This window comes from Salvelinus namaycush, chromosome 9 (assembly GCF_016432855.1).
Source record: "Salvelinus namaycush isolate Seneca chromosome 9, SaNama_1.0, whole genome shotgun sequence".
NCBI classification, from domain to species: Eukaryota; Metazoa; Chordata; class Actinopteri; order Salmoniformes; family Salmonidae; genus Salvelinus; species Salvelinus namaycush.
In genome coordinates, this window is record NC_052315.1 from 43,891,198 (window position 1) to 43,919,187 (window position 27,990).

The 27,990-nt window shown below is 46.1% G+C and overlaps 1 protein-coding gene across 1 annotated transcript; it reads right to left on the bottom strand.

Moving 5' to 3' along the window:
- LOC120053285 (dual specificity tyrosine-phosphorylation-regulated kinase 4-like) lies at window positions 1-27,866 on the bottom strand. The gene is made up of 13 exons (XM_039000422.1): window positions 27,795-27,866; window positions 24,191-24,301; window positions 5,893-6,042; window positions 5,145-5,459; window positions 4,396-4,532; window positions 3,655-3,795; window positions 1,993-2,131; window positions 1,735-1,816; window positions 1,415-1,587; window positions 1,219-1,279; window positions 740-869; window positions 398-579; window positions 1-269 (listed from the first exon to the last, which is right to left on the bottom strand). The coding sequence occupies exons 1-13, from the start codon at window positions 27,864-27,866 to the stop codon at window positions 1-3; spliced, it is 1,962 nt and encodes a 653-aa protein (XP_038856350.1).
- Between the last annotated feature and the right edge of the window lie 124 nt (window positions 27,867-27,990).

Consider the following 27,990-nt stretch of genomic DNA (forward strand, 5'->3'; position numbering starts at 1 on the left):
CTACATGATAGGGGGCAGACACTGGGACGACTCCTGGCACTCTCCGCCGGTGCCCACATCTAGCTGAGGCTTGATGACGATGTGCACGGGCCTCTCCTCGCTCGCCTCATGATTGGTGTCCCTGTTGACCTTGGCCACGCCCTCACACAACTGCTCCTCTGCTGACGCTCCAATGGGACGTAGTCGCTCAGCGGTCACCATCTTGCCCCCTGCCTTGGCGGAGAGGTCCCTCTTCAGCTTGTTGTTGCTATCGGACCCGATCTTCTCAGCTGCAATGTAAAATGGGAGGACATGGTGTTTCACACATACAAAATGATGTGGTTTAATCCATAAATTGATCTGACACATTGTGAAGATTGATTTTAGAGAAAAAAGCAAGCGAGAGGCCTGGTCTTACCTGTCCTGTTAGTAACTACTTTGCGGTAAGTGGCCTTGTAGTTGTTTTCTGTGCTGCTCATGCTTTCACTGGGCTTCTTCATCATGGGTCGTGTTTTGGGCCTGAGCTTGTTGAGACGGGCCTCCTGGATCCACTCATGCTGCATCGCCTCATCTGGTGTCATACGCTTGGTTGGATCCCACCTAGATAGCACAGGAATACACAGTGACTGTGGTTGGAGAAGATGGAGCAAACTACCAGAAATCTCATGACAACAGTAACTCTGCTATTCATGACGGTGTCACCATAGCGTAATAAGCCTGTGCTGAATGCTAGATTTCTAGTGTGTTGGTGTTGACATACATGAGGCAGCGTCGAAGGAAGTCCAGGAACAGAGGATCATTGGTTTTCAACACACTGGCCAGGTCTTTGGAATTGGGTCGCCTCTTCTTCCCTTTGCTGTTTGTGATGTTTCTGGGGTTTCCTTTGGAGTCTGCAACAAGTCATCAAACACGCCAGTTAGAGACTTACCAAACCTCATGCTTCAAACACAACCCAGAGATTCATCTGATTAATCCTAGACATAATCCTTTGTTAAAATGTTTTATTGCTTGCATTGTATACGTCTATACGGCTGCGTTTACAGGCAGCCCAATTCAGATTTATTTTCTCACTAATTGGGTTTTTGACCAATCAGATTTGAAAAGATCTGATGTGATTTGTCAAAAGACCAATTAGTGGAAAAAACATCAGAATTAGGCCGCCTATCTAAACGCAGCCTACCTTATATATCCGAGCTAAAGAAACACATTTTTACTGTACAAACCACAGAAAGTTCTTACCGAAAAACAATCTTTTCCTGGATGCCGTCTGCACAAAATCATTGGGAGGCATACCGAATACCTAAGAAATAAAATAACAAGAAGATTCTTGAATGGTGATGGATAAATGGATTGCTAAAAACATCCAACATCAGATAGTCCAATTGGATAGCGCTGAGGTCTGAGGCTGTATGTCTGCAGGTGGTTGGTTGTGTACCTCCATGATGCAGGCGATCTGCTCCACCTCGCTCTCCCCAGGGAAGAGCGGGAAGCCGGTGTAGAGCTCAGCCATGATGCAGCCCAGGCTCCACATGTCGATGGCCATGCTGTAGGGGTGGCCCAGAATCACCTCTGGGGAGCGGTAGAAACGACTCTGGATGTAGGTGTAGACTACAATGGCAGGCAAGGAGAAGAAGAGGGAGAGAACAGTGTTTATGTTCAAATTTGGCTCCTGTATATGAGTGCGGTGGCTTTGGAGCTTTAAATATCAGACTTATACCAAGTGTAACAGGTATTTAAATCAGGTGAGACACTCACCTCTCTGCTGCTCATAACAGCTGGACCCAAAGTCCACCACCTTGATATTTCCTTGTCCTTTCTGAGACAGAAGGATGTTCTCCTTTTGTGAAAAAGAGAAGCAGTGTTCATTTTCCAAGTAACCAATCAAAGTGCAGCCCAATTCATTTTCTTTATAGAGCACTGGAACTGTGCATTAGCATGTCTGACTCATCAGCCAAATATTATTTGTGTTATTACTCTATGCAGAGCCGATACAGTATGTCTGAGGAACCTTACCGGTTTGAGGTCACAGTGAATGATCTTCTCCTTATGCAGCATCTGCAGGCACTTGAGCAGGGAGTGGGTGAAACGACGAATCAAGGCCAGACTGAAGCCCTGGAAGTTGTTCTTCTTGATCAGCTCATACAGGTTGACTCTATAAGAAGACACAAAGACACAATCATTTAAAGACCTGGTAGAACAATAAACACAGCTTTCTGCCACTAGTCTCAGTCTCGCTTCTTTCTCTTTTTCCCACAATTGCACTTGGCCTCAAACGTTACAGTTTATTAGTCCTCTAGAGGGCAGCACTTCAGTGTTTTTTTTTCATGCCATGGCTCTGTCGAATCTAGCAGGACCGTGCAGTTTAGTAATCAGATATAGAAACGGAAGTGAACATGCTATATCAGATTACTGAACATTCTAGAATGTCTTAACATAAAGAAGAGAGACTTAAGAAGAGAGATATTCCTGGTATTTTTCAGTACTTATGTGAAGCACAAATTTCTCTGGTCAGTGTAACCGGAGCCTTCACACCCCGAGCAGGCAGAGGATAGAGATAGGGCCCTAATCAAGGCATTAACTAAGGGATTGGGTGACGGTAACGCTAGACAGGGCAAGGTGGCAGTCTACGATGTCTACTAAAGGTCAGCCAGACTGGTATAGAAGGGTTGTTCCACTAAATTAGTCCCTTTGATATTTTAGGTCGAAATTGTGCACAAATATTGAATTTTAAAAGCCTGATATATTAAATGAAGTGCCCTTAAATATAGACCACATGGAAAATTCAATACATCTGTTTTTTTTTATATGAATAAAGGCTTGCTAAAGTGCCAAAATTGTGCTTTTTGACATGTCCCTCTGTGACTTCTAGGAAGATTTTAACCCACCCACTTAACCCCAACATTTCTACAAGTTTTCACCATCATTGTAAAGCCCTCCTTATTTTGTTGCTTTGCTAATGTAATTTCTGAAGATTATTTTTTCTTTTCACGTGATTTTGTGATTCATTTTAAGGTCAAATAAAAACCTCTCATTTTAAGGTCAACCCTGTTACGTGAACTGATCTCTTGTTTTTATATGGTTAAACTATTCATATAATTACACTACTCAAAAAGGTACTCAATTGGTGGAATGACCCAGAAGACTATCTTGTCTCCGAGGGAACCTAAGGCTAGTTTGTTTGAGGCAGATTGTTCTAGGTGGGAAGCTCACTTTGCTCAAGTAGTGCAGCACATGGAGTGACTAGTGATAAGCGAGCTGTGTATGTGATAGGGGAGTTCAGGGCTTAAGTCTTGTTGTTGTGCCCCGGGAGAGGTGCCCAACCTTGAATACCTTTGAGTAACACATTCATTATTCAGGATTTCATTTATCTTCTACCGGGACTATTTTGATCGTATTTGCGCATGTGTGTGTGTCAGGGCTGGGGTCAATTCACGAAGTGATTTTAATTTCAAATTCAAAAATGGAAAACATTTGAAATAAATATCTTCTACTTCTCAGTTTATTGATAAGTCATTGCAAATAGATGCCCCGTTATTCAAATGTTGAATTGCATTTAAAGTTTATTTTGTGAATTGACTGCCTTCAATTCGAATTGACCCCAGCCCTGGTGTGTGTGATCGTTTAATCACAGCCTAATTCCAGTTGTCTCATAATAGTGTTATACACACTACACACCCTAGCAGCTCGAAGGAGATGCAGAGATGGTTGCGGAAGTAGAAGTATTCCTTCATATGGATGACATTGTGGCAGTTTTCCCTGTCTTTCCTCCTCACAGCATCCAGGATCTTTAGTTCCACTAGGGCCTGGTGATGAAACCTGAAGTCCAATAAGAGTTAGTCAGGTCATATCTCCATTCTGGATTTAACCATTCAAAACAGTATGAAAGCCCAACAAAAATAATATAATATGAATCACAGTGACAGATTTTGACTGACAAGCTTTAGTTTTGCAGTGACCATGGAAAATCTTTTAGCTAATATTTTTCAATTCCAGTTTTAATGTCCTTTGATGTGAGAAATTATGACAGCTGTAAAGAAGGGAAAAGCTCCTCTCCTCTCCCAGGAGAAACAAGATTTTTGAGAGAGGGCTTTGTTCAAGACAAGGCCACAGTGCCGAGACCAAGGCAGCCCTGAGGCGTTAGGCGCCTATTTTGTTTTCTGCATTATTGAAGGGCAGTAAGCACTGATGACATCTGCATCAATCAAAGTCAAAGAGGAGAAGGGGGAGTACCATTGACACACAGAGCTTTGGATCACCTGAGAGAGGACTAGTAAAGCAATAGCGAGGAGACTCCTTTGGACCTCCCCATGAAAAGGTCACGAAGAGGTCCATGTTTAATGACCTCACACAAGAAGGTCAGTTTCAGAGTCTTTGAGCACTGGATGCACATTCAAAAGCAAAACATTTTGTTTCTACCTTTTCTTGTTGCGAATGACCTTGATGGCAACCAGTTCTTGGGTCTTGTGGTCCAGACATTTCAGGACCTGTCCAAAGGATCCCTTCCCGATTACCTCCAACACCTCAAAGCGGAAGCCAATGTGGTCGTGTAGAACCTGGATACGGGACAGACAGGACATTCAATAGGATGTTTTTGGTGTACTGTGGTGTATGGTATGTCGGACAATATTGTTTAAATACAAGAGCTTCATTGTACGTACTTAATTAGTAGTTCATGATACAGTACAATGACATCCTTTAATGATGGTTGTTTGTAATGACTACATAAGGAACATTTCCCCTACTACTTCCAGTGCCAAACACTAGTTCTGGTCATGAGTCTAAACAATCCTCACAATGCATTGGACTGCTGTTCTTGTGCCTTAACGTCATTTCAAAGAAGTTTACCTTGAAGTTGAGACAGAGCTCACAGCATAATGTCTTGCAAATAAACAAAAACCCTCCAACTTCTTAACTTAAGGAACCACAATAATATTTATACATTTTTTTATTTAACCTTTATTTTGACAGGGAGTCATGCTGAGACCAAGGTCTCTTTCACATATGGGCCCTGTATATACATCAATAGACATCAAACACATCAATATACTGTACACATCAATATACACATCAATATTCACATCAATACACAAAAAGCAAAACACAATCATAGAAAATAAACACATGCTTATGAGAAACATGTATTCAAATCCTTGATGAAACGTTACCTTGTTGTAGCTGCCGTGCTCGTCGTCGTAGCCTGCGTTCTGAGGAATCCCGTGAGAGCCCTCAATCTTCTTGGTCTCCAGACCCAGGAACCAGATCTCTGAGTAATCCATGATCTCCTCCTGCTCAAACTCTGTCAGACGCCCCTGGAAGTGCCTCAGTGCCTCTGTGGGAGACATGGGCAGCCTCTGTCCCTCATAAAGCTTCTTCTCCTCCAGCTTGTTGCTGAGGCTCTTGGTGGTGATGGAGTCAGACAGGTTCTCCACGGAGGAGCCGAACCGCATGGGGAACTGGGAGGAGGGCTTTGATCTCTCATCCTGCCAATCACAAAGGACAGAAGAGGTCAGCTGATCTGTTCTCACAACACTGTGGCACTATCACTTAGCCTAACCCTGATGAAACAGGTCTCACTTCCTTTTACATTGCTGGGAGCGATACATGTCAGATACAGCTCAGAGCACAGGAGGCTGGTGGCACCTTAATTGGGGAGAACGGTCTCGTGGTAATGGAGCGGAATCAGTGGAATGGTATCAAATACATCAAACACATGGTTTCCATGTGTTTAATGCCATTCCATTTGCTCTGTTGTTATGAGCTGTTCCTCCTGGAGCTCAGAGGGTTCATCTGAAGATGTATAAACTATCAGCGACTTATTATTTACATGTGCATTTACAATTGACAACTGGAGTCAAGTGATCTACTGTTGGAGGCCAACAGTATAGTGTGACACAGTGTGAAATGTAGCCTCACCTGGTGTGTCTGGTAGTTGCTCTGCACCCCCTTGTTGACGATGTGGGGCAGGATGCTATCGGACTGCTGGTGGTGGAGTTTGGCATTGCTGACAACCACCTGTATCACTGGGGGCTCCAGATGGGGCAAGGTCCCCTCCGAGTTAAACTTCTACAGGAGAGAGAAAAAGGTTCAAATAAAGGACGTTTTTTTAAACATGCAGATGAAAACAGTAAAAGTGCAATAACATATTGTATCGTCGTAACTAGTCTTGCTTGCCAGACTCATGGCGCTCTAACCCCAGTGGTGTCAGAATTACAGCGGCTGTGGGAAGAGACTATGTGATCACATACTCTATGGCCAAGGTTTGGAGAAGGGAGAGGGAGTTGGAGCAAAAATAAAGGGAGGGATAGAGGGAGAGATCTGCTCTGGCCATTCTAAATGTGGTGGCTCAGGTAACCAGGACCCCCAGGGTTGAGGGTGGAATTACTGAGCAGGGTGAGAGTGAGTCGGGGACAAAACATCGGAGACTGGGCCCTGACAGACCGCGTCAGCACTAACTGCTGCTGTGGGGGAGCTGAACTGGAGCAGGCCTTTCTCTAGCTGACATCCTGCTTGCTGTAGGAGCAGGTTTACATGTGTCACTGGCTGCCTTGCAGGCATAGCCAAGCTAATGATGGGGAAAGGAGACCTCTAACCTAGACTGCAACAACGGCAGGGATCATGAGTTTATTCAGAAAATCATAAAAATGATGCATGCCAGTAATATATTTAATGACTTCCTACACGGTAATGACTGTATCAGCCTGTATAAATAATGTAAATACATTGATGTTATTATAGACAGTTATTGTAAATTGGAACCGGTAGTTATATATCCCTTTGCTTTGGTTACAGCAAACTGTAGCCTCACCTGGTGTGAGGCTGGTGTGGTGTGAGGCTCACCTGGTGTGAGGCTGGTGTGGTGTGAGGCTCACCTGGTGTGAGGCTACAGTTTGGTTACAGCAGCCCAAAGCAACAGGTTGAAAAGTGCACCCTAATCTATACATAGCGGTGATATTTAATCGCACGTGCACAGGCTGCTGCAGTAGCGGCCAACTTGGTCATGAGGCATAGAGACACAGGCTGCTGCAGTAGCTGCCAACTTGGTCATGAGGCATAGAGACACAGGCTGCTGCAGTAGTTGCCAACTTGGTCATGAGGCATAGAGACACAGGCTGCTGCAGTAGCTGCCAACTTGGTCATGACGCATAGAGACACAGGCTGCTGCAGTAGCGGCCAACTTGGTCATGACGCATAGAGACACAGGCTGCTGCAGTAGCTGCCAACTTGGTCATGAGGCATAGAGACACAGGCTGCTGCAATAGCGGCCAACTTGGTCATGACGCATAGAGACACAAGCTGCTGCAGTAGCTGCCAACTTGGTCATGACGCATCGAGACACAGGCTGCTGCAGTAGCTGCCAACTTGGTCATGAGGCATAGAGACACAGGCTGCTGCAGTAGCGGCCAACTTGGTCATGACGCATAGAGACACAGGCTGCTGCAGTAGCGGCCAACTTGGTCATGAGGCATAGAGACACAGGCTGCTGCAGTAGCGGCCAACTTGGTCATGAGGCATAGAGACACAGGCTGCTGCAGTAGCGGCCAACTTGGTCATGACGCATCGAGACACAGGCTGCTGCAGTAGCGGCCAACTTGGTCATGAGGCATAGAGACACAGGCTGCTGCAGTAGCGGCCAACTTGGTCATGACGCATCGAGACACAGGCTGCTGCAGTAGCGGCCAACTTGGTCATGAGGCATAGAGACACAGGCTGCTGCAATAGCGGCCAACTTGGTCATGACGCATCGAGACACAGGCTGCTGCAGTAGCGGCCAACTTGGTCATGACGCATAGAGACACAGGCTGCTGCAGTAGCGGCCAACTTGGTCATGACGCATAGAGACACAGGCTGCTGCAGTAGCTGCCAACTTTGTCATGAGGCATAGAGACACAGGCTGCTGCAGTAGCTGCCAACTTGGTCATGATGCATAGAGACACAGGCTGCTGTAGTAGCGGCCAACTTGGTCATGAGGCATAGAGACACAGGCTGCTGCAGTAGCTGCCAACTTGGTCATGACACATAGAGACACAGGCTGCTGCAGTAGCTGCCAACTTGGTCATGACGCATAGAGACACAGGCTGCTGCAGTAGCGGCCAACTTGGTCATGACGCATAGAGACACAGGCTAAATATAGGTCCAAGCACCTGCCATAACAAGCACATGGATGCAAATACAGTATCATGCTTATGCACAACTGGATTCACGCTGACTAGACTACTACTCTGTGTTCTTAAACACATCCAGGTCTGACAGTGAGCAGCACCATGATTTTACCCCTTGGGAGTGGTTACGAGGTAGTTGCTCCATATATTCCGTGTACTCCAGTGCCCTCCAGTAGCATGACCTAGCTAGGGTAATGAGTTCTGGTGGAGTGAAAGGGGAAGGCGTCGCACAGACAGAAAGATACAGGATTGAAAGAGTGGGTCTGCAGGGGCTCAAATGCTCCGCAGGGGGTCACCTGTGAGTAAAGGCTCACCTGTAAATAGGGCCGGTTGGTTGCCTGTTGGGTCTGGAGTCTGTGTGAGAGGGGGAAAGCCTCTGGTTTTGAAGACTGTGGAGGAATATGGGAGACTTGACTTAACATTACATTTACACACAAAACTCGCTTCTATATACCTCTTTAAGTCAGTGAGGGGGCGGCGATGGATACAGCATTGCCAAGGGAATCTCTCTAAAATCAGATTCAGTTTTGTTAAATAGATTCAATATGACTCATAACAAGTCATTGAGGTCATTCATCTGAATTATAAATCACTTATTTTTTTGAATTATATTTTTTTGTAACCGAAACTGATTAACTTCAAAGCGTCTCTGTGAATGAGGAGAATAAACAGCCTGGTTGTTGCTGGTGGGACTTTCAGCACAGCGGTGGGTCCCACAGATATAAACAGCCAGTGGGCAGTGAAGTAGGATTATTACCACGCAAGCAAAGATGATGCACACTCCCTGAAATTAGAGTATTTTATGCAAGTCGCTACCACAGTAAAAATGGTCTCTTTATCACTCAGTTTTTCCACAACCTGCAATCCTTTCCTGTAGCATAGGCTCTGATGTTCTATGAAGAGTGTAAGGGTGTGGTGATGATGGTGGTAATGGAGAGGAGAGCAGAGGGCTGTTGATCGTTGACTTCATTTCACAAAGCACAATTCAGTCTGGTGCCAGTCTATATGAGCCACTGCAATTCTATTAGTTCTGGTGCAACATTGTCAGCGTAGCTGTACTAACGCGTGCCTTAATCAGAGGGGAGCATGTCAACTAACAGTGTGTTGAGAGACTGAGAGACACCGTATGGGTGGACTAAAACCTCCAGCCCAGATGGGCACAGGCTAAACTCTGAGAGCCTGAGAGGGCATGGGCAACGGTTGGCTGGGTACTTGGGTAGCAGAGCAGATTTATAATTGAACTTGACCTAGACCTCCAGTAACACTATACTTTTTCACAAGTTCACTAAACAGATATCTCTTCCATCCATATGCTCAATATGCCTACTGACCCAGTTGGGTTCCTTTGCGAGAATATGACAGTATTTTGATTCCCATGCATACATACCCAGGGCCATGTATAAAAGGATATGGCACGGTATTTTGTGTGGATTTAGAGTAGTAGGACAACAGTGCCCACACCATTGGCTGTTTGGAATCTGAGTTCAAGGCAGCACACACACATTCAAATATTAATGCAGGATGCACACATAACACAACCTTGGCTGCTCCCTGGGAGGTTTGTGAGAGTGTGGGTTGTACTGCGATGTGGGTCACTGTGGTAGGGCACTAAACTTTACTGTAGTAATAATTATTATTTTTTGGTGGGTGCTTTTAATTATGCTATTTCACACATGTACAAGTGTGTATTGGAAATGTTTTTTGTTGTTGTTGCATATCCCAACTCCCCCTCCAGCTGAGACAACCTCAGAGAGTGGGATCACAGCCAGGGTCTGCCATTATCAATGGTGACCCTGGAGCAATTATTGTTAAGTGACTTGCCCAAGGGCACATAGACAGATGTTTCACCTTGTCGGGTAGAGGATTCGAACTAGCATCCTTTTGGTTTCTGGCCAAACACTCTAACCGCTAGGCTACCTGCCGCCTACTGTCAGCAGATACAATCAAACAAAACAGCTCCTCCATTTGAAATGGGCACTCAGCAGACATATATTATATGAACAAGTCACATACTACATGAAGGAGGGGCACTTTCGAGAAGGATGTTTAGGCTACATAAGCAAAGGAGCATTCCAAGCAGGCAATACGTCTGTGTGCAATGATTTGTCTTATATAGGCCTACTGTCGTATTACAAATAGTCCAGTATCTGATAACTGAAGTAACTTTTTTATCTGGTGTCACAATATGTGTTACCCTATATTTCCACTTGGGCTGTTTCCATAGTGGAAGTTTTGCAACAGCGAGGAAGTTTTGCAACAGCGATAGGTTTAGGCTACTACATGATACTCTAATTTTCCCTATACCCATCATGAGGTTGCTACAACCTAGCCTATGAATGAAAGTTTACAATGTAGGTGCACACAATATATTAGTAATACCAAAAGCTTACCTTGATTTGGAAGAGTTCCAAATGTGTTGGGAAGTCATAGCAAGCTAGCTAAAATAGCATCCCTCTGTTACTTTGAGCAGGGTGTTTCAGTAGGCTAAACTAGCTAGCTGCATTTGCTAGCTAAGTAAGTGAAATTACTTAGAAAAATGACACACTCTCTATTTCTCTCTTGCTTTTCCTCCAGTTTGGAAGAAATGTATTTTGTTCAAAACTGTTAAACTACTGTCTTTCTTTCTCTTTGAGTCAACTACTCACCACATGTTATACACTGCAGTGCTAGCTAGCTGTAGCTTATGCCTTCAGTACTAGATTCATTCTCTGATCCTTTGATTGGGTGGACAACATGTCAGTTCATGCTGCAAGAGCTCTGCTAGATTGGAGGACGTCTTACGGATGTTGTCATAATTACTGTGTAAATCTATGGAAGGGGGTGAGAACCATGAGCCTCCTAGGTTTTGTATTGAAGTCAATGTATCCAGAGGAGTACGGAAGCTAGCTGTCCTCTGGCTACACCATGGTGCTACCCTAAAGAGTGCTGTTGAGGCTACTGTAGACCTTTGCAAAATAGTGTGTTTTAATCAATTCTAAAAAAGGATAACTTTTTTAATATTTTACAATTAAACATTTTATAAATTCACTGAGGAGGATGGTCCTCCCCTTCCACCTCTGAGGAGCCTCCACTGGTCTAGGTGGGTCAGTTGGTCTGAGGGCAACAACAAAAAAACGTTGCCCAGAGCAATAACGAAGCTACCCCATTAATTGGTTGCAGTGCACATCTCACTGGATACTGGAAAGGTCCTTGAAAGGGATCACAGTATTCCAAATACACTACATGACCAAAAGTATGTGGACACCTGCTCGTTGAACATCTCATTCCAAAATCATGGTCATTTATATGTAGTTGGTCCCCCTTTGCTGCTATAACAGCCTCCACCCTTCTGGGAAAGCTTTCCACTAGATGTTGGAACATTTCTGCAGGGACTTGCTTCCATTCAGCCACAAGAGCATTAGTGAGGTCGGGCACTGATGTTAGGTGATTAGGCCTGGCTCGCAGTCGCCGTTCCAATTCATCCCAAAGTCTTTGATAGGGTTGAGGTCAGGGCTTTGTGCAGGCCAGTCAAGATATTTCTGTATGGAGTTGCTTTGTGCACAGGGGCATTGTCATGCTGAAACAGGAAATGGCCTTCCCCAAACTGTTGCCACAAAGTTGAAAGCACAGAATCGTCTAGAATATCATTGTATGCTGTAACATTAAGATTTTCCTTCACTGGAATTAAGGGGCCTAGAAAACCATGAAAAACAGCCCCAGACCATTATTACTCTTCCACCAAAGTTTACAGTTGACACTATGCAATGGGGCAGGTAGCATTCTCCTGGCATCTGCCAAACCCAGATTTGCCCGTCGGACTGACAGATTGTGAAGCGGGATTAATCTCTCCAGAGAACACGTTTTCACTGCTGCAGAGTCCAATGGCGGCGAGCTTTACATCACTCCAGCCGACGCTTGGTATTGCACATGGCGATCTTAGGCTTGTGTGCGGCTGCTCAGCCATGGAAACTCATTTTATGAAGCTCTAGACAAACAGTTCTTGTGCTTCCAGAGGCAATTTGGAACTCCGTAGTGAGTGTTGCAACCGAGGACAGATGATTTTTATGCGCACGCACTTCAGCACTCAAAGGTCCCGTTCTGTGAGCTCGTGTGGCCTACCACTTCGCGGCTGAGGCGTTGTTGCTCCTAGATGTTTTCACTTCACAATAACAGTACTTACAGTTGACCGGGGTAGATTTAGCAGGGCGAACTGACTTGTTGGAAAGGTGGCATCCTATGACGGCGCCATGTTGAAAGTCACTGAGTTCTTCAGTAATTTTTTTAATTTTACCTTTATTTAACCAGGTAGGCTAGCTGAGAACAAGTTCTCATTTACAACTGTGACCTGGCCAAGATAAAGCAAAGCAGTTCGACACATACAACAACACAGAGTTACACATGGAATAAACAAACATACAGTACAGTCAATAATAAGGTAGAAAAAAGTATATATACAGTGTGTGCAAATGAGGTAAGATAAGGGAGGTAAGGCAATAAATAGGCCATAGTGGCGAGGTAATTACGATATAGCAATTAAACACTGGAGTGATAGATGTGCAGAAGATGAATGTGCAAGTAGAGATACTGGGGTGCAAATGAGCAAAATAAATAAATAAATGCAGTATGGGGAATTGGCTTTGGGGGTGACCAGTGAAATATACCTGCTGGAGCGCGTGCTGCGGGTGGGTGCTGCTATGGTGACCAGTGAGTTGAGATAAGGCGGGGTTTTACCTAGCAAAGACTTGCAGATGACCTGGAGCCAGTGGGTTTGGCAACGAGTATGAAGCGAGGGCCAGCCAACGAGAGCGTACAGGTCGTAGTCGTGGGTAGTATATGGGGCTTTGGTGACAAAACGGATGGCACTTTGATAGACTGCATCCAATTTGTAGAATGTTGGAGGCTATTTTGTAAATGACATCGCCGAAGTCGAGGATCGGTAGGATAGTCAGTTTTACGAGGGTATGTTTGGCAGCATGAGTGAAGGATGCTTTGTTGCAAAATAGGAAGCCGATTCTAGATTTAATTTTGGATTGGAGATGCTTAATGTGGGCCTGGAAGGAGAGTTTACAGTCTAACCAGATACCTAGGTATTTGTAGTTGTCCACATATTCTAAGTCAGAACCATCCAGAGTAGTGATGCTGGTCGGGCGGGCAGGTGTGGGCAGCGATCGGTTGAAGAGCATGCATTTAGTTTTACTTGCATTTAAGAGCAGTTGGCGGCCACGGAAGGGGAGTTGTATGGCATTGGAGCTCGTCTGGAGGTTAGTTAGCACAGTGTCCAAAGAAGGGCCAGAAGTATACAGAATGGTGTCGTCTGCGTAGACGTGGATCAGAGAATCACCAGCAGCAAGAGCGACATCATTGATGTATACAGAGAAGAGAGTCGGCCCGAGAATTGAACCCTGTGGCACCCCCATATGCCAGAGGTCCGGACAACAGGCCCTCTGATTTGACACACTGAACTCTATCAGAGAAGTAGTTGGTGAACCAGGCGAGGCAGTCATTTGAGAAACCATGGCTGTTGAGTCTGCCGATAAGAATGCAGTGATTGACAGAGTCGAAAACCTTGGCCAGGTCGATGAATACGGCTGCACAGTATTGTCTCTTATCGATGGCAGTTATGATATTGTTTAGGACCTTGAGCGTGGCTGAGGTGCACTCATGACCAGCTCGGAAACCAGATTGCATAGCGGAGAAGGTACGGTGGGATTCTAAATGGTCGGTGATCTGTTTGTTAATAACTTGGCTTTCGAAGACCTTAGAAAGGCAGGGTAGGACAGATATAGGTCTGTAGCAGTTTGGGTCTAGAGTGTCTCCCCCTTTGAAGAGGGGGATGACCGCGACAGCTTTCCAATCTTTGGGGATCTCAGACGATACGAAAGAGAGGTTGAACAGGCTAGTAATAGGGGTTGCAACAATTTCGGCAGATCATTTTAGAAAGAGAGGGTCAAGATTGTCTAGCCTGGCTGATTTGTAGGGGTCCAGATTTTGCAGCTCTTTCAGAACATCAGCTATCTGGATTTGGGTGAAGGAGAAATGGGGAGACTTGGGCGAGTTGCTGTGGGGGTTGCAGGGCAGTTGACCGGGGTAGGGGTAGCCAGGTGGAAAGCATGGCCAGCCGTAGAAATATGCTTATTGAAATTTTCAGTTATTGTAGATTTATCGGTGATGACAGTGTTTCCTAGCCTCAGTGCAGCGGGCAGCTGGGAGGAGGTGCTCTTATTCTCCATGGACTTTACAGTGTCCCAGAACTTTTTTGAGTTTGTGTTACAGGATGCACATTTCTGTTTGAAAAAGCTAGCCTTAGCTTTCCTAACTGCCTGTGTATATTGGTTCCTAACTTCCCTGAAAAGTTGCATATCACGGGGGCTATTTGATGCTAGTGCAGTACGCCACAGGATGTTTTTGTGCTGGTCAAGGGCAGTCAGGTCTGGAGTGAACCAAGGGCTATATCTATTCCTGGTTCTAAATGTTTTGAATGGGGCATGCTTATTTAAGATGGTGAGGAAGGCACTTCTACTTCTACAGTAAGGCTATTCTACTGCCAATGTTTGTCTATGGAGATTGCATGGCTGTGCGCTCGATTTTATACACTTGTCAGCAACGGATGTGGCTGAAATGGCCGAATCCAATCATTTGAAGGGGTGTCCACATACACCATATATACAAAAGTATGTATTTTCTGAGACTCATATGACACCAGTTACAGTAAAGCATGAGGAAAGTAACGCTTCAATGTCAATGATAATCAAAGTATAGAAAATATTGAATTGACAATTGCAAACAACAACTGTCTTGGAGTTCAATAGTTTATAAGTAGAATTGTTTTAAGATTTCCAGTAGCTATACTCAAAATAAAGCCTTTTTGCTCATGGAAAAGAGAGTATCAACCCTATCAAGAAGAGCTGAATAAGAGCGACAAACTTTTGCTATTCAGATCAAATAAAATGTTGCACTTTAACTGAGGTACAGTCGGCTCTTTAGGTTATCAATGTGACAATGATGTTGCAAATAATTAATGACACATGATTACAAGGCTAATATTCTTTGTAAACAGTGGATGAATGAGTTGCTGAATGAGATCCTGTTTATGGTAAAGCTATAGAGCTTATCTCAACACCATGACTCATAAAATAAAGTGTACACTGAAATAGCCATGGATCATGTTTACTGTCTCTACGATAATCACAACAACCTATAGGCAAATTAGCCTACTAAATGGGACACAATGTTTAGGCCTACTTCATAACACATTTCATAATAGTCTGTATTTGTGAAATAAGTGGAATACAAAAGTGAATCTCCATACAATCTAAACAACAACAATGATTATTTCAGACTTCAGACATAAAAATACATAACTTTCTAATGTTCAAGCAAAATATAAAATAAAATTCAAGTCGACAAGAGAACAGAAAATAAATGCTGTAAAAAAAAACATTATTGTCAAAATCTGTAGCCTAAAGAGAGAAATAAATAACGGATTCGTGGATATACCCAAAATGGATGATTGACCTCACCTTGTTATTAATTTCGGGAAACATGCTGCTTTGGCACCTGGGTCCTTAGTAAATCCCAATCTCAATGTAGCCTACACGTGAAAGTAACTACTGTGAAATCCAGGTAAATGCAAGGCGCCAGCACATCTTCGAAAGTCCAGACGTCACTTTCAGATTCGCTGACACTTGGAGAAAAAAACGTCTGGCAACGAAAGTCCAACCGAGGAGCGACTGTCACTTGAATCAACACGAATTGATCGGGTCCTGAATCTCAAACTGCGATAGACATAATTTTGACCGTAGGGTCAGTATTGCTGTCGTCAGCAGAAGATTAGAGAAAGAGTTAAGCTGTTAGTCCATTCACCTTCACTCGTAAGTCTCTGGAGAGGCCACCTGTTCACGTTTCTGCATCTGACAGCTGGGTCTTCCCGATATAGATTTGTTTTTGACTACCTATCCTCCCCTACATTCGACCGACACTCCTAAAATCCAATAGTGCTCGGTGAGTGTGCGCCATTGCGCACATTACTATACAGTAGCCAATATACTGTAGCCTACTGCTGAGGCACTGTGGCTAAAACGCACACTGTATCCCTGTGGATAGCCTATACTGAGTCGCAGTACTGAGCTCCTCACGTTGCAGGAAATAGTCGTGTGATGTGTTGAGACATGCTGCTGTCCCTAAAAATAACCTATTTACCATCCACAGAACCTTTGCTACACAATCTATAGGTTAGACTATGCCTATATGACAAATAAAGACTCTGTATTGAGGCATAAGACCTCTCAGGGGGTAGATAATTATTTTTTTGTAAATATGTTAAACATTAATTCCCCCCTGTGAAGTTTTGTCCCCTTTCGACCTCATGTGTTAAAAGTTGAAATTGTAGGTTTGCACTGGCAGACACAAACAATGGTAAAGGCGTGCTGGATTTTACCTCTCTCTCTCTCTGTCACACACACGCACGCACACACACAAAATAAAGACTGATGCAACACGTAAATGTAGCCTACATAATATAATACCTGCCTTCTCGTAATGCACAGCTTGTTTTATAATAGGTTGTACCACTTTTATAATAGGTTATACAAATCATCAATATGAGTAGTCCTATGCTGCAATGGAGGCTTATTATGTACCAGCACATAAAGACTAGTTGGTGAACAGTAAAATCACCTCAACTCATGCTGACCTGAGAAACGGCGTGTTTCAATGGCGTAGTGGGAGACAACAACACCAGGCGTCCTTCACACCCGAACATCAATGATGTAAGTGTAAGATGATTTTCCATTGTAACATGGGACGAAGACCGAATGACTAATCACAGACAGGGTGAGGCGGATGAAAACAAAACCCATCCCCTTACAAAATGAGGAAGCTTGGAGTAAAGCTGCAGATGATTCAGTTGAATATGATTATAGAGTGGCTGTTATGTAACAAGGGCTTTCCAGTAATCAGACAGGACTATAGGAGGATGATCTATCCATGATGGAGAGTGCTCCTTCAGTCTACTACCCCTGTACCCTTAGTCAAACCTGTTGGAACTGGGCAGCTCTCAAGTCCTTTCTGATGGAAAACTTCCAGAACCGCCATGTTCGGCATACGCAGGCTTCATTTACAGTGGAGAACATTTGATTGAGCCAAGGCTGATAAATTCTGGTCCCATAAAATACGTTGTTTTTTTTTACCCTTTTTTTCTCCCCAATTTCGTGGTATCCAATTGGTAGTAGTTACAGTCTTGTCTCATCGCTGCAACTCCCGTACGGACTCGGGAGAGGCGAAGGTCGATAGCCATGCGTCCTCCGAAACACAACCCAACCTAGCCACACTGCTTCTTGACACAATGCACATCTAACCCGGAAGCCAGCCGCACCAATGTGTCGGAGGAAACACCGGGCACCTGGCGACCTGGTCAGCATGCACTGCGCCTGGCCCGCCACAGGAGTCGCCTGAGCGCAATGAGACAAGGATATCCCTGCCGGCCAAACCCTCCCTAACCCGGATGACGCTGGGCCAATTGTGCGTCGCCCCATGGACCTCCCGGTCGCGGCCCATAAAATAAAGGTTTAAGTGAAGAGTGGTGGACTTAAAATAATGCAGATTGATCAAGGGATGTTGTCGTCGGTGGTTGCTTTTTCACTATCCTTTTCAAAACATACAGTGCATTCGGAAAGTATTCCGACCCCTTGACTTTTTCCACATTTTGTTACGTTACAGCCTTACTCTTAAATGGATTACATTTTTTTCACCCTTATCAATCTACAAACAATATCCCACAATGACAAAGCAAAAGCAGGTTAAGACATTTTTTTCTTTTTCTAAATAAAACACGTAAATATCACATTTACATAAGTATTCCAACCCTTTACTCAGTACCTTGTTGAAGCACCTTTGGCAGTGATTACAGCCTAGAGTCTTCTTGGGTATGACGCTACAAGCTTGGCATACCTGTATTTGGGGAGTTTCTCCCATTCTTCACTGCAGATCCTCTCAAGCTCTGTTAGGTTGGATGGGGAGGATTGCTGCACAGATATTTTCAGGTCTCTCCAGAGATGTTCGATCGGGTTCAAGTCTAGGCTCTGGCTGGGCCACTCAAGGGTATTCAGAGACTTGTCCCGAAGCCACTCCTGTGTTGTCTTGGCTGTTTGCTTAGGATCTTTGTCCTGTCGGAAGGTGAACCTTTGCCCCAGTCTGAGGTCCTGAGCGCTCTGGAGCAGGTTTTCATCAAGGATCTCTCTGTACTTTGCTCTGTTCATCTTTCCCTCGATCCTGACTAGTCTCCCAGTCCCTGCCGCTGAAAAACATCCCCACAGCATGATGCTGCCACTACCATGCTTCATGCCATGTTTCCTCCAGACGTGATGCTTGGCATTCAGGCCAAGGTTTCATCAGACCAGAGAACCTTGTTTCTCATGGTCTGAGAGTCCTTTAGGTGCCTCTGTCAGAGTGACCATCGGGTTCTTGGTCACCTCCCTGACGAAAGGCCCTTCTCGCCCGATTGCTCAGTTTGGCCAGGCGGCCAGCTCTAGGAAGAGCCTTGGTGGTTCCAAACCTCTTCCATTTAAGAATGATGGAGGTCACTGTGTTCTTGGGAACCTTCGCAGCTGCATAGTGTTTTTGGTACTGTCGTGGAAACTTTACACAGGGACACTCAAAGTCAATCTTAAATGAATCCTTGTTTATTATCAGCGCGCTGGAGAGGTTTCAACCAACTCAATGCACCAAGTACACATGTCGATCAGGAGCTCTACCCGGGGCAGTCCTGTTAGTTCTCTTATATACAGACAATCATTAACGTCATAAACGTTTGCTTCATTCATGTGACCGACCAATACTTGGTCATGCATGTGACAGACCAATACCTCACAAGGCTTATTCTCTCTAAGCTGAGATCTTGAAACTGAGATATCCCTTTCTCAAAACAAGGTTCTGGGCGTACTGCCAAATTGCAGGTACTGATAGTGAGGATTTGTTCAGTCAGTCACTTGCATGAACACAGAAAAATGTCCATAACAGTACCCTTCCCCAAATCTGTGCCTCGACACAATCCTGTCTTGGAGCTCTACGGACAATTCCTTCCACCTCATGGCTACATGTTTGCTCTGACATGCACTGTCAACTGTCAACTGTAGGACCTTATATAGACAGGTGTGTGCCTTTCCAAATCATGTCCAATCAATCAATTGAATGTACTACAGGTGGACTCCAATCAAGTTGTAGAAGCTCAAGGATGATCAATGGAAACAGGATGGACCTGAGCTCATTTTCGAGTCTCATAGCAAAGGGTCTGAATACTTATGTAAATAAGGTATTTCTGTTTTTTATTTTTAATACATTTTCAAAAATGTCTAAAAACCTCTTTTAATTTTGTCATTATGGGGTATTGTGTGTAGATTGATGAGGGAAGAAATTATTTCATAAATGTTTTAATAAGGCTGTAACGTAACAAAATGTGGAAAAAGGGAAGGGGTCTGAATACTTTCCGAATACACTGTACATGTACATCTATTCATATCTCAATGTATGCTGTCTCCATTCCTGTAACGGCTGTCGTCCTCTTCTTCCTCCGAAGAGGTGTAGCAAGGATCGTACCAATACGCAGCGTGGTAGGTGTCCATGTTTTAATAGGGAAAACTGAACATGAACACAAATACAAAAACAATAAACGTGAACAAACCGAAACAGTCCCGTGTGGCATAAACACTGACACAGGAAACAACCACCCACAAACCCCAACACAAAACAAGCTACCTAAATATGGTTCCCAATCAGAGACAATGACAAACACCTGCCTCTGATTGAGAACCATATTAGGCCAAACAACAAACCCAACATAGAAACACAACATATAGATAACCCACCCAACTCACGCCCTGACCACACTAAAACAAAGACAAAACCAAAAGAACTATGGTCAGAACGTGACAGTACCCCCTCCCAAGGTGCGGACTCCGGCCGCAAACCTGAACCTATAGGGGAGGGTCTGGGTGGGCATCTGTCCGCGGTGGTGGCTCTGGCGCTGGACGTGGACCCCACTCCAACATAGTCTTTGTCCACCTCCTTTGCATCCTTTGAGTGGCGACCCTCGCCGCCGACTTTGGCCTAGGAACCCTAACAAAGGGCCCCACTGGACTGAGGAGCGCCTCTGGACTGAGGGGCGCCTCATGACTGAGGAAACTCCTCCGGACTGAGGGACAGCTCCGGACTGAAGGGCAGCTCATGACTGAGGGGTAGCTCATGACTGAGGGGTAGCTCATGACTGAGGAGTAGCTCATGACTGACGGGTAGCTCCGGACTGAATGGCAGCTTATGACTGGAGGGCAGCTCATGACTGAAGGGCAGCTCATGACTGAAGGGCAGCTCATGACTGGAGGGCAGCTCATGACTGGAGGGCAGCTCATGACTGGTGGGCAGCTCATGCAGCTCCTGACTGGCTGGCGGCTCCTGACTGGCGGGCGGCTCTGGCGGCTCCTGACTGGCGGGCGGCTCTGGCGGCTCCTGACTGGCGGGCGGCTCTGGCAGCTCCTGACTGGCTGGCGGCTCCTGACTGGCGGGCGGCTCTGGCGGCTCCTGACTGGCGGGCGGCTCTGGCGGCTCCTGACTGGCGGGCGGCTCTGGCAGCTCCTGACTGGCGGGCGGCTCTGGCGGCTCCTGACTGGCGGGCGGCTCTGGCAGCTCCTGACTGGCGGGCGGCTCTGGCAGCTCCTGACTGGCGGGCGGCTCTGGCAGCTCCTGACTGGCGGGCGGCTCCTGACTGGCGGCTCCTGACTGACGGACGGCTCTAGCGGCTCAGGACAGACGGGGGGCTCAGATGGCGCTGGACAGACGGGCGGCTCAGATGGCGCTGGGCAGACGGGCAGCTCAGATGGCGCTGGGCAGACGGGCAGCTCAGATGGCGCTGGGCAGACGGGCAGCTCAGATGGCGCTGGGCAGACGGGCAGCTCAGACGGCCCTGGGCAGACGGGCAGCGCAGGCGGCGCTGGGTAGACGGCAGACTCTGGCCTGCTGAGGCGCACAGTAGGCCTGGTGCGTGGTGCCGGAACTGGTGGTACCGGGCTAAGGACACGTACCTCAAGGCTAGTGCGGGGAGCAGCAACAGGGCGTACAGGGCTCTGGAGACGCACAGGAGGCTTGGTGCGTGGTGCCGGAACTGGTGGTACCGGGCTGGAGACACGCACCTCAGGGCGAGTGCGTGGAGGAGGAACAGGGCTCTGAAGACGCACAGGAAGCCTGGTGCGTGGTGTTGGCACTGGTGGTACTGGGCTGGGGCGAGGAGGTGGCACTGGATATACCGGACCGTGAAGGCGTACTGGAGCTCTTGAGCACCGAGCCTGCCCAACCTTACCTGGTTGAATACTCCCCTTAGCCCGGCCAGTGCGGTGAGGTGGAATAACCCGCACTGGGCTGTGCTGGCGAACAGGGGACACCATGCGTAAGGCTGGTGCCATGTACACCGGCCCAAGGAGACGCACTGGAGACCAGATGCGTTGAGCCGGCTTCATGGCACCTGGCTCGATGCCCACTCTAGCCCGGCCAATACGAGGAGCTGGGATGTACCGCACCGGGCTATGCACACGTACAGGAGACACCGTGCGCTCTTCCCCATAACACGGTGTCTGCCCGTACTCTCGCTCTCCACGGTAAGCCCGGGAAGTTGGCGCAGGTCTCCTACCTGACTTCGCCACACTCCCCTTTAGCCCCCCCCCCCCCCCCAATAGATTTTTGGGGCTGCCTCTCTGGCTTCCAGCCACGCTTCCGTGCTGCCTCCTCATACCACCGCCTCTCGGCTTTAGCTGCCTCCAGCTCTTCACGAGGGCGGCGATATTCTCCAGCTTGAACCCAGGGTCCCTTACCGTCCAGAATTTCCTCCCATGTCCAGGAGTCCTGTGTACTTGGCCGCTGCTGCTGCTGTCCCTTACCACGCTGCTTGGTCCTTTTTTGGTGGGTGGTTCTGTAACGGCTGTCGTCCTCTTCTTCCTCCGAAGAGGTGTAGCAAGGATCGGACCAATACGCAGCGTGGTAGGTGTCCATGTTTTAATAGGGAAAACTGAACATGAACACAAATACAAAAACAATAAACGTGAACAAACCGAAACAGTCCCGTGTGGCACAAACACTGACACAGGAAACAACCACCCACAAACCCCAACACAAAACAAGCTACCTAAATATGGTTCCCAATCAGAGACAATGACAAACACCTGCCTATGATTGAGAACCATATTAGGCCAAACAACAAACCCAACATAGAAACACAACATATAGATAACCCACCCAACTCACGCCCTGACCACACTAAAACAAAGACAAAACCAAAAGAACTATGGTCAGAACGTGACAATTCCTAAGGCAGTAAGACTGACTTGCCTCTGAGTATGCTGGCATGGTGCCAGAAATCTTGTCCTCTAGAGAAATTACCACTATTCTGTCAAAATATGCCTCCTACACATCTAAAACTAAACTTGTATCTCCTATCAGTATAAAAATAGCACAGGAGTTCTCTGATCAATAGGACTGAAAAGTACAACATCTCACATATTGGTTATGATGAGACAGATTTATATTGGTTATAACGAGCTTACACATCAGACAATAATCCTTTGACCAGGATCCTTGCACAGCTCCCTGTGTCAGCCAAATAATAAAACAATACTTGAATCACAGCACAAAAAAATCCACACTGGCAGATAATGATGAGATAAGCTAGAGCGATGCTGCAGTGTCTTCTCCTATTTCAGCACTGTGGTCGTTATCTCCTGTAATCAAACCCCGCTGTTCAAGCACTTCTGACCACCAACACGCCCCCCCCCCCTCCCCTGTCCACCTCATCATCTCAGCCCCTTCCTAAAATCTCTTCCTTTGCCCAGTTCAAAATCCCTATCTACATTGCCTGACAATAAGTAGAACTGTGGAGTCGATAAAATAACTCAAATTAACTACAGTTAATTTGCAATTGTTTGAGCTGAAGAGTTATAACTGTATAGTAATCAAACTAAAAGCGTCATGTATTGCTCAACAATGTAAATACAAACGTGTTTAAAAAATGAAAGATGGGGGGGAAATACACTGAACAACAGATGATTCTGTTAATGTCTCAGTCTGTAACAGAAAGGATGTTAATGTTGTTAATTATCAAACACCAAGTAAATAAGCCACTTTTAGATCTGCCAGAGTCCATAGGGGAGACAGACACAGTCATTATGCAGTGTGTCTTCTACCACCCAAGTGAATAAGTCTGGTTTAGCAAAGCATAGCTAGCTAAAGCAGATCAAGTCACTGTGCAATGTCATCGTCACTGCAAATTTGCCAAATGTATAACATAACGTATCATTCACCACAGTTTAATTTACTTTTGTTGCTAAGCAAATGATCACTAGTGACTCGACTGAAAATAGCACCATATCAAAACAGAAAGCAAGCCAGAGAAAAGAGATTGAGTTATAAAGATGAAGGGATTGAGGAAAAGAGAGCCTCAGTTTACCATCTAAAGTTTACCCACCAATGTAACTCCCTCTGTGCCATGAATTACCTCATGTGTCTCAGGCTGGACCCTCCTGTTCCCGCAGCCCTGGCTGCCCCAGCAGCCCTGGAGGAGGTTAAAGCCACAGCAGGCAGGCGAGGTCCCGTCTCCCCCCATAATGAAGCTCCTCCATGCTGCCACACCTCAGCCCCACCACACCCAACTGGAGGGGGTTCTTTTAGTCTTTTAGAGATTAGGGTCAGATCACCCCAGGGGCAGAGGGAGGATGCTGTTCCTTAAGACTCGTTTTACAAAACCTTTTTCCTTGTCTTCGCAACGCTGGTAATGTAGATTTTTTTCTAGCACTCCTTAATAAGGCTTCCTCTGGTAATTCACATTGTGGAACAGGTGGAACAGAAGCTGGACTGAGCAGGGTGGTTCCCTGTATCATCTGTATCAGCCCTCGCAGAGCCTGGGATTCTCTCTGGTCCAGGAGACAGATGGGCAGGCAGGCAGGCTCACAGACAGGGAAGGGAGGCTGCTGCTGCTGTGCTTGGTGAGGAAGGAGGAGGCTTATGTGTGGAGGGGGTTCGATGAGGGACCCATCCTGAACCGGAGTTGCCACAGCAGGGGCCTGGCGCTGGCTTCCTGTGAGAGGGGCCTCTTGGGGAAGAGGAGTGCAGGTGACAGATCCCTCTCCCTCGCAGGTGGGCTCTTCATGGGGCTGTGGAGCCAGACAGGGGCACAGGCAGAGCACTAATAGGGTTCCCAGGTGGCCCGGCTGACGCCTCTCCCTGCTGCGGTCTCCTGGAGACAGAGCCACTAGAGCTGACATATTTCACCCTTCACCACCTACTCTGCTGCAAGCCCCACGGGATGCCGCCGCCTTGCTGACAAACAGCGCAGTGATGAAATCTAATCCTGGTGCCTGCCACGCTGCCAGCCTCCACTGCAGCAGCTGGAGGCTCCATAGTCCACACCAGGACAGAGCCCAGAGGATGACTGGCGGTGCTTTTTAAAGGCAGGAGTTTAGGGGCACTAGGCCTAAACTAACCTTAATGTTACAGAAGATGGTCGATAGGCCTACAGGTAAGAAACTCTGTGAACTTGTGACATCACACTCAGAATATCTGAGTTATATTTTACCACATCACATCTAAGGCCTATAGTCCAGGCCTCACTTTAGTTTGCAATTGTTTCAGCATAATGTCGTGTCAGTGGGTCTCTCAACTGACATTCATGACAGCTTGCCTCGCAAAGGAGCCAACCTTAGAAGACTTATCTTGATCCATTTTGTCTCTGCGTACTCAGTACATACTGTACTTGCAATGAGTAATGTGTCTTTCATGGTGGAAACGTACGTATGTGATTATGTCAATCAAACTACAGCTATTGTTGCATGAAACAGCTGCTATTCCCTACTAACGTCATCAGGCATTCTGGAGCAGTGCAGAAGTGTCATCCGAGGCTGCCATTGTCTTTGTTTCCTCCTCACGCAGCCTCACACAGCTTTACCAAACAGGAACACCTGAACAGACTGCTGGATTCCCAGGGCCCCAGATAGCTGGGGTTTATAGACGGGAGCTCACAGTCAGTAAGTTAGCCAAGCAGGGAGGAGACTCATGGGAGGGGAGGGAGTGAACAGCTCTGAAAGTATTCTATTTATTTGGTGAACAGCAGGCAGGCAGTGCCTAGCTGGCCAAACCTCAGACTCAGAGCCAGAAACCCTGACCTGCAGCCTGTCGTGGCTCCCTAATAGGAGTCAGGTGCCAGGCGATAGAGGCGAAGTGAGCGAGCCGCCGCCAGGTGACAAAGCGCAGTCAGTCTCCTGACGCTTGGCAGATGAGGAGTCTGGGTAATGACCTGGCTACAACACGGCTTGGGGGGAGAGATGTGTGTCACATTTACGGGTGATGATAAGGTTGCCCCTTTACAGAATTGCTTATGGCGCCAGTGTGAGTATTAGTAACCAGATACACACCACTATGAATTTGTATGAGGCACATCAGAAATTAGGAACTCAATGAAATCAACATGTAAAAAGACTTTGAGACCTACTGAAAAGTGTAAATGTAAATGTTATCCATTATTTTTATCATCAAGTATTTATCAACGCAAAGTCGTATACTATGCCCATCTAATAACAACTTATGTAGAGTCCTCCTGACACCTATCAAGATGAGTAGCTGACAGCATGTTACAAAGTCATTTCAATCACCAGAACCTCTCTATTTATTTATGTCCATAAAACCAATGTGGCCCTGTGGTCACAGTGTCCTGTGTCAGAGTAGCTGCAGAATAATCAGGCTCAGGCCAAATCCCATTAACCATGTGAAGAGCCTTTCACAGTCTTGGCAGGGAAAGCCAAAGCTGGCCTCCTAGCAAAAACACAAGTTTCACCCAGACAGACCAAATTGGAGGGTAGGTATGCTAATGTACTAAAGGATAAGTATTAAATGATAAATATACTGTATGTGAGCTAACAGAGACATAAGCAGCTTTGGGCTTTTGATTACACATAAATATATATATATATTTTTTTTTTGTAAATACAATTTAAGTAATCTCACAAACAAAGCCATCAAAATATGAACTTTAAGAGAATATTATAATCAATACTATTACTCTCTCTGGATGTTTAGGCCTATAATATCTTACTGCAGGTGTTTAAGTGCTCCAGAGTGGCGGTGGGCAGAGTGGACCAGCGGCCTAGTCACTCACTGTAGCGTCAATAATGTGTGGTATCAGGGCCAGCCATCTGGACTAACAGAACTCACATAAATTATATCTCCACAGTACTGACACTTTCCCACTAATACTGGATTCCTATTCCCATCATATTTCATCAATAAATACATGGAGTGTGGAAAACCTCAAATCACACTAACGAGGTCTGGTTTTGTCATTTCTGGTTTAACCCCAGACAGAAAGATCAGTGGATAGATGCCAACTATAGACAACATGGCACACATTCTACTATATAGGGAGCACCTTCTCTGGCCTGGTTTAGGGAATGAGTGTACTTTAGAATTACAGAATTGTCTTGTTTTATTTCCTTTGTCCCCTACCGGAATCCCTCAAAACCAAATCCCCAACTTACCACGAGCCACCACTTTACCCTACATGATCACAATCAGCAGTGTGTCAGACTATCTATGGTCTGACCCTGAACAGGAGAGAGTCATTCTCATCATCGCATTATAAATATAATGGGTAACTCCTAATGCAGCATCCACGTCATTTACAGTCGTCATCATTACTATACTCTGCATCCTGACAACTTGCTATTGATGACCCTGGGCAATGCAAACAATACACAGTATCAAGAATATAGCAGACAGATAGGGTACCGAAACCATTTCCATACCCTTGCTCTCAGCAGAGAAGCTTCAGCAGTACAATGAGAACCAATCAATATCAGCAACATTGTGCTGGCCAAATCTGATTTAGTCAGATTTAGTCCATTAATTCAGCTCGTCTTTGCCAAGCCCCTGCTAAACTGCACTCTAAAAATATACCTGAATGCAATTTCCTGTGTGGGGAAAATGACCGCCAGCTGAGCGCAATTAAGGAAATGCAGGTAAGGATGTTAATGTGAAGGGATTACGGTAGGTGGACGGGTGTGGTCACGATAAGAGGCCTACAGTAAGTACTAGACTGTGCAATAGGCTACACTGTAAGCCTAATGAGAGAGAATGTATTTTGTTAGTTCTGTATTGCATTAAAGAAACCCTGCAATCTCAACACTGCTTGTTTTGTCCACCAAAACACACACACACACACACACACACACACACACACACACACACACACACACACACACACACACACACACACACACACACACACACACACACACACACACACACACACACACACACACACACAAACAGTCATTTTACAAGGCAAAGATCAAGTGTACTGTAGGTACAGTACTGTATGTTCTTTCAATTTCTTATCCTTCAAATAAGCAAAATGGATCAATAGTGCCATGATGTGCAGAGTAAAAATATATGTCGGAATGGATTTTTTCAAACAAAACAACCTATTTAATGAGCTCAGGGGCACTATTTCCTGCCGATCAGCTACTGTACAGTATTATCCTAAACTGGAGCAGACTGCAATGCTGTTGCCTTCTCGATGCCAAATGTCACACTGCTTGAAGCAGCGTGAGCAGTACATACCGTAGTAGGTCAGTAGCTCCCTGGAGGTCTTACCTCATCATCACCCCCGTCCTCACCTAGGGTCTGCTCTCCCTCCTGGGCATGTGAGCCAGCCCATGGCCCCATGTCCAGCTCTGGTTGCCCCAGAGAGAGTGAGAGGTGGCAGGGGAAAGCAGGTAAGTTGGACCCTGGAGTACTGGCTCCCTGTCTCCAGGTAAATGGCTCAGACTGAGGTCTACGGCTGGGTTGA

Coding starts and splice junctions, on each gene's coding strand:
- LOC120053285 (XM_039000422.1), bottom strand. CDS start 27,866: ATGGGGCCATGGGCTGGCTCACATGCCCAGGAGGGAGAGCAGACCCTA. Junction 1,817..1,992: donor TTCACTGTGACCTCAAACCG/GTAAGGTTCCTC, acceptor TTTTCACAAAAG/GAGAACATCCTTCTGTCTCA. Junction 1,588..1,734: donor CTGTTATGAGCAGCAGAGAG/GTGAGTGTCTCA, acceptor CTGCCATTGTAG/TCTACACCTACATCCAGAGT.